At 33.6% G+C, this 13,499-nt stretch overlaps 2 protein-coding genes across 4 annotated transcripts; one reads left to right on the top strand and one right to left on the bottom strand.

Annotated features, from left to right (window-relative positions):
• Positions 1 to 212: 212 nt before the first annotated feature.
• On the bottom strand, positions 213 to 6,521 carry LOC149908372 (juxtaposed with another zinc finger protein 1). The gene is made up of 5 exons (XM_090101838.1): positions 6,417 to 6,521; positions 5,866 to 6,051; positions 3,751 to 3,859; positions 3,228 to 3,374; positions 213 to 2,604 (listed from the first exon to the last, which is right to left on the bottom strand). The coding sequence occupies exons 1-5, from the start codon at positions 6,514 to 6,516 to the stop codon at positions 2,133 to 2,135; spliced, it is 1,014 nt and encodes a 337-aa protein (XP_089957964.1). The 5' UTR covers positions 6,517 to 6,521; the 3' UTR covers positions 213 to 2,132.
• Positions 6,522 to 6,722: 201 nt separating this feature from the next.
• On the top strand, positions 6,723 to 10,128 carry ATPsynC (ATP synthase, subunit C). 3 transcript variants are annotated; one of them, XM_090101839.1, is made up of 4 exons: positions 6,723 to 6,879; positions 7,338 to 7,415; positions 7,905 to 8,091; positions 9,539 to 10,128. In XM_090101839.1, the coding sequence occupies exons 2-4, from the start codon at positions 7,371 to 7,373 to the stop codon at positions 9,700 to 9,702; spliced, it is 396 nt and encodes a 131-aa protein (XP_089957965.1). In that variant the 5' UTR covers positions 6,723 to 6,879; positions 7,338 to 7,370; the 3' UTR covers positions 9,703 to 10,128. The 3 variants fall into 3 exon arrangements, with proteins under 3 accessions (XP_089957965.1, XP_089957967.1, XP_089957968.1); XM_090101841.1 differs by having other exon boundaries at positions 6,877 to 7,017; XM_090101842.1 differs by lacking the exon at positions 6,723 to 6,879 and adding an exon at positions 6,915 to 7,052.
• The last annotated feature ends 3,371 nt before the right edge of the window (positions 10,129 to 13,499 follow it).

The raw sequence follows: 13,499 nt of genomic DNA, 5'->3' as shown, positions 1-13,499 counted from the left end.
CTTGCAGTGTGAACGCTCCCATTTGAAGCCGTGCTTTTATTGGTCGCCGGCGACCGCCAGTCGCCTGTGCGTCGCCACAACGCGGCGAGTCGCCGAGTCGCCTGGACGACTGACGACTAAGTGCGCAAGCCCCTATTTAAACTATAGTAAGTCACAGTCACCGGCGACTGAGTCGCCAGCGACTGGTCGACAGTGCGTAATAGCTCTAAAGGGTACTTAATTTTAAGTGTCACTTCAATCGGAAATTAAAGAGGCAACATAAAAATTAAGCAGCATTTCAGAAAGTGTTCTGTACCGAAGAAAATCTAATCAATTTGACGACTCTAAGTATTTAATAGTTCCAGTGAGAATAGCAAATAGCACAGAAGGCATCAAGCGATAAAATATTGTTTCGACTATCTTGAAAAAATATATAATACTACAGGATAGTAATCTAACAAAACCATTGGCTATGAGATACCATATTCTTTGGTAATGATAAATTAATTACTTTTAATTGAAACAAACGCAGACATTCAGAAACTATGTTTCTAACCTGTACCTAAGCTCTTATTTTTTGCCCTAACTATAATGTAGATAACATTCTACCTACTCTCAGAACTACATTTTTGATATAGCACCTTAAATCTTTTTCCGAAACTTTACGTAGGTGATTCAAAATTTCAACTCTGCTATGGAGATTACAAAAGTGTGAAAATTATGTATTTTTTGGTGGTACAAACAGATTCATACAGATTATAAATAGCAGTCAAAATAAAAAGGCACAGTCACACCTATATCGACATTATAGCTAGGTTAATGATCCAAAGTCTGATCTTAGGTTTCTACAAGTTGTTACGTAATAGTGAAAATATTTAGATGAAAAATATAGATAATTTTTGGAAGGCAAGGTATACATAAAAGCCAACTTTTACTTCTTTGAGGTTTTTATAGTTGCCCACAACTAATTTTCGCTATTGTTCGAGTGGCGATCAAAATATTAAAAATAATTTGAAAAAATATCCAATATTTAGACTTAAATATTAAAATTCAAAGAGAAAATATTACCGAAATAGACGTCTACTACACACGACAATACACTCATGAAAATCAATACTTATTGAGATTTCGAACTAACCTAGCCACTACTTTATAGTTACATACTTTATATGTATTATAAAAACTAAGAACAGACTTATTTTAAAAGTTCACATAAATCAGCCTTATTTCCTATTTAACGCTATATAGGTATTAGGTATACGCTTACAAGCTTTTTTTTGTTTTTTTTTTCTATAATTATTATCACATTTAAGAGTATATCTATAATCCTAGATCATACTTAAGATCAAATGCCATTTTTATTGATTTTTTCGTTTTACAAACATGCAATGTATGTTTACAACACTAACTTATGTGAATTAAAGCATTTTATATAATAAGTACACAATGGCGTAAATGGCACAAGGATATTTTTGTGATGACATTTCGTGTACTCGGTTAGCCTTTGCATTATATTTAATGAAAAAATGTAAACAAAACAAACGAGTATTATATTTGAATAATAAATAAATTATTGTAAATAGCATAAGCTTCCTTTCGAATATAAAACTATTTTTCTTGAAATGTTCGAAGATGTGTTTCGTTTTTATAAAATGCAAGGACCAACCACGAAAGAGGTACCCTGTCGTAATGGATTGAATTTTTTTTTCGTTAGTTTAAAATAGTGAAGCCACACCAAACACATCGTTCTTAATTATAAACTACGTGAGGTCTAAATTTGTCTAATATTCATAACGCTTTGGTAACAAAAATAAATAAAATACCAAATAATATAATCACAGCAAACAGAATAAACTAATCAACGAAAAATACTTCTCGAACAAAAACAAACAACAAGTTTAAAGTGCAACGAAACTAGGCGTGCAAAGCTGCGTGCGTTTACACTTATTTAAACTAAATATAAATAAATAATTTCAAACATACTATTCGCATCTGGCAACATTCGTTCGAGCCAGCGCTGCCAACATTCACGCACTATAGCTCTCGCATTCGAAAAGATCTATAAATAATAATCACAATAAATTATATGTGGCCGTAAATAACCTTTTTGTATAGGAATTAGGAACTGCGCGTTAACGACGTTGCGGAGACGTTCAACCCCTGCGTTCGTTGGTGACGTTCGACATATCTGTGACGTAAGCGGAGTCTTGTGACGTCACTGTCACTTTGGGCGATCTGTCAAACTTCATTTTGTCCATCGGGCTCGAGCCGGGCGTCGAGTTCGGGGTTAGAAGGACCGAGTGCCGCAGTTGGTTCTGATTAGCACTGATGATGTTCAAGTTTGTGAGGTTGTGTTTCGGGATAGTGAAGGAAGGGAGATCTTTTGTTTTGATGCTGTCGTAGATTCTGACTAATTTGTTTGTGTCGATGCTGTCTATGATGTTGAGTTGTCGTTGGGCTGGGGAGGCGGTTACGACTAAGCCTGGCATTTTCACGTGGACTCGCTCGCTGGTGGTCACCGCGGAGGTCGAGGGCTGGCTGACGTGTTGCGTGAGCGAGTGGCTCTTAAGCCCTTGGGCCGTTTTGTAGCTTTTGCCGCAGTGGCATTTGTAGGCCTTTCTTACCCTGGAATTTTTAAAATTACCCTCATTTAATTGTTAACAGATTTGAAATAAGAATTCGCTGTACTATTACAAACTACCAATAATTGAATAATTCAAATTTTAATAATGGTTACTAATTACTTATGATATTACTGAAGCTGCTCAATAGTCAATACCATATTTACTTTAGAAATGTATCTCAAATTACGACTAGGAGATTTATGATCATTGTTATCTCTAATAACTTGACGCTACATTTTCCAAATTTACACAACATCAACATTCGCAATAATACCCATTTCTTCCAAAAATATTCTTGGGCAGTCAATCGCTTTTTAGTCCCGGATGGAGCCTTATGTTTATAAGGTTCTTGGGCTGGCAGTACTGGATATCTTTTAAAATAAATCTTATTAACAAAACAGTCTCTATAAATGGAGAGAGAAAAAATAACTGCGAATTAATTTGACCAATTAAAATCAAAATTTTAAAAGATTTAGAGAAATACCAAAGGATTTTTTACATATTTTCATAAAACTGTGATAAAATTGTCACCAAAAATAATTCAAAATTCGCCCGACTTATTACAAAAGTCCTGCTATCATATTTATTTTTAAAACATATAATTATTATAAAGGTTCTACTCACTTCCCATCCTTCTTATGGCCATTTTTGGAGTGATATTTGATACCGTTGACGTTCTTATAACGTTTCTTGCATCCAGGCACGGGGCAAGCAAAGGGCTTCTCTTGTGCGGCCGGCCCTAAAGCACCGGAGGTGGCACTGGCATTCATTCTGAAATAACGATTTTTTTTATAATATGATAAACGCTTGGAGAAATATTTTTTATTGTTTTTTGCATTAAATTGTAGGTAAGTAAATTGTACCAATTATGAAGTAGGTATTTTGAACTGCAACATATTCAAGTTTGTAAAAGTTGTCAATACAATACGATTTCCGAAAAATTGTTTGAAAAAGAATTCAAAATATGTACATGAAATTCAGAATAAGCAAATTCGCTTGCCAACAAAATACAATAAAGCTTTTTAGGTCGGGGAATGCCGTAAAGTACGTAAAAAGTACCCCTATTGCACCCTAATTACTTCGATTATTTTATTTGAGACACTTTAATTAAGTACGTTTAAAAATTAAATAGTTTTATAATACTCACTTGACACCATACTGCAAAATGAATTCAGAGCTGTACTCCTCAACGTTCGTCCACGAATCGTTGCTGTCTTCAGATGGGCTCATCACTTCCTCGTCATCCATTTCGCTACCTGAATTACCAAATACCAAAAATTTTCTCAGTGACTGCCTTTTAAGCAACTGAGCATTCACAAAAAAAATAAACAGCGAACTTAGTCTATAATCCTACTAATATTATATATGCGAAAGTTTGTAAGGATGGATGTAGGTGTAAGTATGTATGTCTGTTACTCTTTCACGCAAATACAACTGAACCGATTAGTAAATGAAATTTAGCACACATGTAGAGGGTAACTTGGATTAACATGTAGGTTTTTTTTTCCCGGAAATCTCACGGGAACGGGAACTATGCGGGTTTTACTTTGAAAACTCGGGCAAAGCCGCGGACGGAAAGCCACTAGTATAGTCTATTTTTGAAATATGTAATTTATATTATCTATAGGGAAGGGACGATTCTTAATTTTTTATTAAAGTATGTTTGTAACGAAGTTGTAACGAATTAAGTCATAAAATACAGGACCGATTTCCAACGTTTTTTCACCAACAGAAAGCTATTACCCCTTTATTCCTGAGTTAAATAGGCAAAATTTTATGCCTATTTGACACAGTGCATTTATTTAGACGAAGCCGGGTTTAGATCAGACACGCCAGAGTTCACAAAATATTGATAACGTTGAGAAAACACAAGTGGAGGTCGCATAAAATCGATTATTATTAATATTCTATATTATAATGATAGATAGAGAATAGGTACGAGGTAGACTTTATTATAAAGAAGGAGAGAAATTTCAATTGATTCACAAGTACACGTAACTACGTGTAACTAAGTTGGATCCACGGCCTCATGGGTGTATTTTTCTTACTATGTATTAGCTATTAAGTACTAAAATTACATTGAAATTAAAATAACTACTTATCTGACTGAAAAGCGATCTGGACAAAACACAGAAACAAGAAATTAAGATAACTAGAAGAAACGTGTCTTTTTTTATACGAGCGCTAAATATTAAGTTCAGTATAAAATAATAATGGGTATAGTCATTAAGAAAAACTGTAGATTGCTTCTTGAAGCATCTCCATCATCATCATAACTATTATTTTGTTATTCTCTAATTAATTTTTGTCTCGGTATATTGAAGGTAAATTAATAGCTTTAGATACAAATTATACCAATAGTGAGTATTAAACAAAAAAAACATGTTTCAATTTTGACTCATTGTAAGTATAACAGAAAAAAGCTCTTCAACACGTCTGTCTATTCGCTAAACTGAAAAATTACCACAACGATTTTCATAGTTTTTTCAGCAATGGATTTCAGCGTATTTCTCGATTATTCTATATGTATTATGTATTTAGTCGCCCTTTTCTATATTATTTGTTATTTATTAAAGCGGCGCGGGCGGGCAAAGACTAGTATATTCGATATCAATCAGGTATGAATTATAATTGCCTAAAATCATTTGTCTTATAACCCTATTTATTACGTGCCTATGTTCATAATTTTAATAACTTGCATTCATATGATTTCATCAAAAACGTATAAATAACTTATTTATTATGTGCGTGCATCCGCAAATAATCTCAAATTATACAAGTCCGTAATTGAAAAATCTAGGTAAGTGACACTGCATTGCGTGCAACGATAGTCACTAAGTACATCAAACTAAACAGTAAACAGTAAACACTAGAGCTACCTTGAATATATAAATAGGTATATTTAATAAAGTACAAACTACATAAATACGTATACCTATGTGATTACTAATATGCGTAACTTCTAGCCATTCCTTTTTGTGTCCTTTTACTATAAGCCATACAAAAAATTAAGTGTTGTGTTATGTAAGAACTCTATCTACTGTACTAAAATTATATGTATATATTTTTTTGCAAATAATCTTAGATAGGACTGTAAAATTTGGTTCATCATTCGTCACAGGTATATGATGTTTTTGAGCATCAGTTGTTTCGAAGCTATCTAAAAAAATGACTGTCTCCTCCTATGATGCATACAACCACAAAAAACGATAAAGTAAAATAAAACAACGTACATCTGTATTAACGATCTAAGTGCAATAACCTGTAGGTGTACTGCTGCGCACTGATGGGGTTTTCGGCGTAGACAGCAGGCGCTTGCGGACCTCGCCCGCCGGGGGCATTTGAATCTCCCGCCTGGACGCTTCCGTGAAAAATTTTAAAACATAACTAAGTGGAATGCATGCTGGCTGCGAAGCCTCTTTTTGCTCGACGACCGCGGGATCATAATCTGTAAATTTTAATTTTATTCATTTTGTTATATTTTCATGAAATAAAATGACTTTGTAAACAAATCATTCATCAGCTGTTCAATGTTTACAACATAGAGATTCAAATAAATAACACACTGCTATTAGCCGAAGTTACGAATTCTTTTCAGAGTGTTGACGATAAAAATAATTAAACAAAAATAAACTGTTTAAAATAAATTCAATAACACTGAAATTCCCGCATTTTAGAATCATACAAAAAAGTATTCTTATGTTGGTACTTTTGACGTATTGATAAGACGTATCAAGGGAGGGGTCATCATTTACATCACAATATAGAAATATCATTTAAAAGGAAAGAATATGATTTCAATTTAATATTTACCGATGTGGACATCTTCGATGTGCTCGATTAGGTCCGCCAGACGAGGAAAAGTTATGCCACAGCCATTGAATTTACAGATGTTAATCATGAAGACGGCCATGTCGAATTGACTATAGTGCACTAGTCAAATACGGAACAGTATTCATTAAAATTTTCATAAAAATATTATAATTGATTTATATTAAACAAAAATCAACTGATACGGTAATAACTTTAATAATTCTATAATAATTTTTAGAAACATAAAAAATAAAATCAGGTTGCTTCTAACAAAAATATTAAGAAAAAGTAGTCAACCTAGATGTCATACGCGCAGATCAATAAAGAGTTGGCTGTTCCGGGCGGAAATTTCGCAGTCTGCGCAAGTCAACCAATGGCAGCATAGATTTTATAATCTGTTTTACTTCACCACTGAGAAATTGAACATTCCAAAGGCCGGTCTCCTCCTTCTCGGTGTTCTTTGGTAAGTGTCGTAGAGAATTGTGACTGCAGTAATCGTGAAAAAGTGCTGAAATCGCAAACCATTATTGAATAAAAAGTGATATATTCAACGAATATAGGCGCGTAGTGCGTGTTGGTGTTAATATTTGCTAGTGATTTTGTAAGTTGCCCCTGGGAAAGACAATTCATCCGTCGGTAATCATTCGCCGTATCGGCCATTTTCCGCTTTTCCTAATATATTGACGTTTACAGTAAAATACGCCTCCAGAGCTAATTTTGCTATAAGATTTGTGGTAATATCGTCGGTACAAGCAAAATCTGATACATAAAAGTTAGATCGGGTCTCTGTTACGTAGTGTCGTAAATTACGTAACGCTCTGCGGTCAAACTGACAAGAACCTCAAACTTAATCATTTATCAACTCGATCTCGTCCAGTCACCAAATAGGCTTAGCATTTACGGGAAATATTATTCTTTCAGTTATCGATCGCCGCACCCAAACTAAACACAAAAATGCTGTCTGCTGCTAGATTGATCGCCCCTGCAGCCAGGTCTGCTGTAAGTATACAGTTCAACTTCAAAAATTAATTAACATTTAAAGCCGGGTTTCATAAATTGTTTTTTCCAAAATTTTATCGATTGGCAAATTTTAAGTTCATGTTTGTTCAGTTCCCAGTTTTTCCTTCTTAAACATTTAAATGCATCTAATAAGACTTCTCTCAAGCTTTTTAACTAAAAATTACTGTTCAAATATCGCCCAAAACCTTTGCACTTAACCCATCAGTTGGTAACACAGCTGTTATATAACAACATAATTCAATTTTCATTGATTCACTTCAGATGAAGTTCTTTACAATCAATCAATGCATACCTCACTAAAACTACCCCATTACTTCATTTATATATGAATCAAATAATTCCAATTAACATTTTTTTTGCCCATAAAGTACATCAATGATCTGAACTGCCATCATTGGTTCCTACATTAACTACCGATCTGCAGTGTCTTTAGATATCTCTATTTATTAATTGTGTATATAATTCCAGATCTTCAGCAACACAGCTCTTGTGAGGCCACTGGCAGCAGTCCCCACACATGCACAGCTGGTGCCTGCTGCGCCAGCTCAGCTGTCGGCTGTGCGTTCTTTCCAAACCACATCTGTCACAAAAGACATTGACTCTGCTGCCAAATTCATCGGTGCTGGTGCGGCGACAGTAGGAGTGGCTGGCTCTGGTAAGATTCAACAATTACAGGGTTTTGTGCTTGCTTTATCATTTTTAACACTAAATATGAATGAATTCTCTTTATCATGCCAACTTAAAGTAATAACTTTTTTGTGTGCTTGCTTTAACACTAAATATGAATGAATTCTCTTTATCATGTTCAACTTTAAAGTTCTGAGGTAGAACTAACATCATTAGAGCAATGTTGGTGTTATATAATATGGGTGGGACTTTGCGTGTGAAATTGGAAGAAAATTCAATCAATAATTTATAAAGTAACTGCATGTTCACTGTTTGCATGAATATCATATTTTAACCACTGGCTCGCTTATTTTTACCTGCATTTATCTTATCTATGAAAGAAGTGCTTAATCAAACACTTGATTACTTGAAAACTATAATTATGGGAATTTTTATGTAACAATTGGTTGCATAATGAGGAAGCGGTTTGCACTCCACATGTGATGTATAAGTTAATTAAAAAAATGTAAACTAAATATTTATTTTAAATGAAATAAGTAACTGTTGAAGTGAAAACTTCTTTAGCGGCGTTGAGCACTTTTTCTGTAATGGGTATAAAATCTTAAACTCGCGTCAGGACACGTGACCTAATCGAAAAAGCGTAAGACGGATAGCATTCCAAAATATCAAACATGCTCAACGTTAATAATCAAGTTTTCACTTCTGCCGGCACTCCCGGAGTGCAACCCGTCTTTTTTTTTACTAACAATTCATCTTAATAAACTCTTATAACTTCCTCCTTTCCATCAATTGAGTAGTTTGTTTTAAATCATATAGAAGCATAATAACACATTAACAGCATGATTTATCGCTCCCTCCAGGTATTGGTATTGGTGTGGTGTTTGGGTGCCTAATCATTGGCTATGCTAGAAACCCATCGCTCAAGCAACAAATATTCTCATATGCGATTCTAGGGTTCGCTCTGTCTGAAGCCATGGGACTTTTCTGTTTAATGATTGCGTTTTTGATGCTATTCGCTTTTTAGAAGATGTTGTGTTAATTTTTTTTAAGTATTTTTATGTACAGTGTATATATTTTGTGATTATGTCTGGTGGAAGCTTTATTTGGTGCACGTCTTTAATACTAACCATTCAGGTGAGCACAACTTACTAATATAATTCTTTATTGCATAATTTGTGTTGTCCCTTTAAAAAATGTTAATTTGGTAGTTAGTTGATCAATAATTATCAACTCTATACAAACTAAACTTATATTGTAACAAAATTTATCTTAACACCCAGTAAAAATAACTTGCATAAAGTGCTATAGTATTTCAAAATCACTCATTGTATAAATACATATGTGATAAGCATTCATAATTTAAAGTTTGATATGATAAGCATATCAAACTTTAAATTAAAAAAACATTGAAATATCCCCAGAACAGTATAGGAGATAAACAGACAACAAAATGATAACATGATTTAATGTTTCAGGTGCTGGTATTGGAACAGTGTTTGGTTCCCTCATCATCGGTTACGCCAGGAACCCATCCCTGAAGCAGCAGCTGTTCTCATACGCCATCTTGGGTTTCGCCCTGTCTGAGGCTATGGGTCTGTTCTGTCTTATGATGGCCTTCTTGCTGCTCTTCGCTTTCTAAACCAATTACTTTTAAGAACACTACTACTGCCATCCTAAAGAGGTTTCAGTGTATAAAATCTGGAGTGCACGGCCAAGGAATAGAATGTGTGAAACCTCACCCTCATAGTGGTGTAAGGACATTATGTGTAAATGTGTTACACACCAGTGTGTCATCAGGAATGCAATTTATTTAATTATGTAGTATAAAAATCTGCAAATAAAACGTTGTACGTAAACATTCAGTTATTCCTATTCCTGGTTTATATGTAGACTGTTAATTATTATAATCATGTTATGGAAATCTCCCAGTATAATGATGTAAAGATGGTGACTTTTTGAAGCCAGTTACACTTTGCGTGTTGTCATCGTCTTGTGTTGTTATGCTGTTCGAGAATGTCAGCATCTGTATTGTACATTTTTAGGGCGATTAAATGATACAAACCAATATCTATTGAACATTTTTTATCAATCTCACCTACATATTATTATTTAGTTATTATTTTCTCAACTAATTCAGAATGCTCTAACTTAATTTACGAAGACAGCAGAAATACATAAAATTAGGATTGATTAAATCAATCAATAATCTATAAATTTTATAGACCGGACTCTCAGTGGAGTTTCGTTTGCAAAAATAGCGGACCTAAATCTGACTTCTGATATATATTGTATAGATCCCAGACATCCTATAGACAGATGTTGCCAACCAGTTTTGTGGTCCCCCTCCCCCCACCCCGGTAATTAAATATGGCATACAAAGAAAAAAATAAAATAAAATTTCCAAAACATGCCGTATGCGGTATCAAATGAAAGAGCTTATTGAGTAGATCACGAATATATATCATACTGTAACATTTCTTACACTTTCTCTAAGGTTTTTTAGAAAATTTACGAAAATGCTCCATTTTCGAGTTAACTTTAGATTGAAAACTCATAAATATATTTTTTAAATTATTATTTTAGATAATTACAAATAGTCCATTGTTTACGATTCAATAGTTAATTTTAGTTAGGTAGAAGTCAGATTTAGGTCTGCTATTTTTGCAAACGAAGATCTCCTTGGAGCCTGCTCTATTATAGAAATTATTAATTCAGACTAATGTCTGTCAAAGATTCGAAAATGTGTCAAAAATTCGAAAAGTTATCCAATTCTAAAGAATATTATTTCTAGTAGGCTTAACAAAAGACGACGTTTGAATTTATCAGTTTCAAATAAAAGGAACTACCAAACAAATGAGATTTTCAAAGGCTAAGTTCAAAGGTATATTAATAATTATCACATATTAATTACACATTTATAAAAAAAAAATATATTTTCTACCTACTTCTTACAGTAGAACACTACAATATCGAACGATTTATAACTATTTGACCTCTTTGGAAGTGATAAACTCGTGGGCATTACCTCCACAAGGATCTGGGTTCGATTCCTGGTACTTGTTAAAAATAAGAAGTAAATGGACTAAAGAAGGTCGGAACTATCTGTGAAAATCTTTAGATAAAAGCATCTGAATCATATTCTTAGAAAATCCGGCGCTTCGCTTGGATGTTGCTGCTTGGATACATGATAAAATTATGACAACCTATACCAACAAAACTATGCTATGAATGATGGTGTTACATCATACCATCGGCTCTACGGGATCTCGTGATGAACGCATGTGATTTGGCTGTCAACCAACGTTATCCCAATTTAGTTGAGGATTCCGGAATGGGTGTATTGCTATGCTGTTGTTGACAGGTTCTATTTGAGCTATAGGTATAGTATTTTGAAATAGTAATTGTCTCTTACAAATCAAATGGCTAATACTTACTACACTAGAAACGACATCACAACTGAATACTGCTATAGAATCGTAAATTTTACTAGTCCAACTTATAATGTATGGACGTTTGTTGCTCTTTCACACCAATACCACTGAACGGATTTTAATTTTACAGCTCGCAATTATGTACCTAGCTTGTGTACCAGTTACTCAGGTGCTTTTGTACCGGTACGTTGAATCTGCGCAGTACAGCTAGTATTATAATATGTATGCAACGGTAATATTGGTATAAATAAATACCTACGGTGCCATAAAAATTGATCCGTAACTGAAACGGGAAAGTTTGTTACGCTTTCATGGCTTTGCTAGTCATCCGACCAAGGACTACGACGTCAGTAGAAACAGTCTACCCTAAAGTAATATTACAAAGAGGAAACGTTTGTAGGTATGCATGTTTGTAATATTTTCCTAACAAAATTATTGCTTCGATTTCAAAAATAAAGTATTTTACACCATTATAAAGCTATACCTAAACATCTTTACCCAATGTTTTTTTTTATAAGATTGGTAATAGGAAGTTTAAGAATAAAATAATAGCGAGATTATTAAAGTCTAATTAGTTGTGTAAAAAATCTACATCAGGCCTGACGGTGTACCTCATGGCGAGTCTAAGCTGTCACCAACACAGTTGCGCCAAGAAGCTGAAAATTCTATTACCCTTTTTGCAATTGTGACCATTTCACATGCAATAAATTTATATTATAGGTACATATATGAAGGTGTTCAAACTGCACATTCTACAGTGTGCGTTACCCAGGCAAAATGTTTTGCTTTAGAGAGATGAGACTTAAACAAATAATTAGTGTATCATGAGGAGCAATTTGTTTACTAATAGCAAAATTTGTTTGAATTGTAGTTTTTAAGTTATTTAAGAAAAACAAATTTTGCTGGAGTAACGTTTGAAACGTTACCCAGGCAAAATCGTCTTTCAAAAATTAGTTTCAGCACGGAACCAAATACATGAATAGATAGCTTTTGTTGAGTAGTAAATGTTTATAAATAGCAAAATTTGTGTGTGGTATAGTTCTTTAGTTATTTAAGATTTTGCTGCGGTAACGTTTTGGGATTTCCCAGATCTCGAAAACGGCTCAACGCAGAAGTTTGAAAAAAATACCAATAAAAGACCTCAATTTGTTTAAATTTGTTTAATCATTAGTTTTTGATTTGGTTGACGTAAACCAATGTAATTAAATGGTTTCAAAAATCAGAAGAAACGGGTTTGCAAGTAAACCAATACACTTATAACCAAATAAACAGCTGTAAAAAATACCCGTGGTTCGACGCTTGTTTACATCAGAAATATTAGATTTCATACTTTACACATTAAGAAGATAAAAACAAATTTGATTTATTTTAGACTGGTCGTACTTTAGCGATCAAATACGCAGTTCCCATAACATTAAGAAACATGGCATACTTTAAACAAATTAAAATGATTCCTGAAAATTCCTTCCTGTTAATTGCAGCTTTGAATTACGGCTCTAATGAAAGTTATCTCAAAAACAAGATTATGTCAGCAATTCTCTAATGAGCCGACCAAATTGAAAAGGTCACATAAAAGCGACCGCACCATACATAAGCGCAACCATCTGAAATGAACAGGATAATATAGATGTTTTGTTAGTACAGTTGAATACAAAAGTTTTCTGGTCAGGTTAGTTAAAATAATAAAATGGTTAAGATTCATTATTTTTATTTAAAAAATCAGTCTCATACAAATTATATGTATTGCTTTGCCTTAGCATCAACATTTTTGAGTTTTGTTACGTGTTACTTAGAGTGAATATTTTAACATTACATGTGACTGCCACAGGTGGATAACCCGTGAACCAATCATTGTCAAAGCGTCGTAACCTTCTCATAGCTACATGTGTATATGTTTGTATTGTTTTAAATCACACTATAAATTATACACTATGATATTACACTTTTATTAACTAGTAAAAATTGTGTAATATGGTACTGCACTTAAAAAATATTAAAAAATCGG

Source organism: Colias eurytheme, chromosome 5 (genome assembly GCF_061535395.1).
Source record: "Colias eurytheme isolate Ceu_HAF_F1 chromosome 5, ilColEury1 Martin Lab GWU primary, whole genome shotgun sequence".
Taxonomy (NCBI): Eukaryota; Metazoa; Arthropoda; class Insecta; order Lepidoptera; family Pieridae; genus Colias; species Colias eurytheme.
This window is presented reverse-complemented; position numbering and strand designations above follow the sequence as displayed.

Bases quoted from the DNA above. Each gene is read 5' to 3' on its own strand.
- ATPsynC (XM_090101839.1), top strand. From the start codon at position 7,371: ATGCTGTCTGCTGCTAGATTGATCGCCCCTGCAGCCAGGTCTGCT. The intron at 7,416-7,904 runs GTAAGTATACAG...ATATAATTCCAG, and splicing joins CCCCTGCAGCCAGGTCTGCT to ATCTTCAGCAACACAGCTCT. The intron at 8,092-9,538 runs GTAAGATTCAAC...TTAATGTTTCAG, and splicing joins AGTAGGAGTGGCTGGCTCTG to GTGCTGGTATTGGAACAGTG.
- LOC149908372 (XM_090101838.1), bottom strand. From the start codon at position 6,516: ATGGCCGTCTTCATGATTAACATCTGTAAATTCAATGGCTGTGGCATA. The intron at 3,860-5,865 runs GTTATTGCACTT...TTGGTAATTCAG, and splicing joins GCGCAGCAGTACACCTACAG to GTAGCGAAATGGATGACGAG. The intron at 3,375-3,750 runs GTGAGTATTATA...TCGTTATTTCAG, and splicing joins ATTTTGCAGTATGGTGTCAA to AATGAATGCCAGTGCCACCT.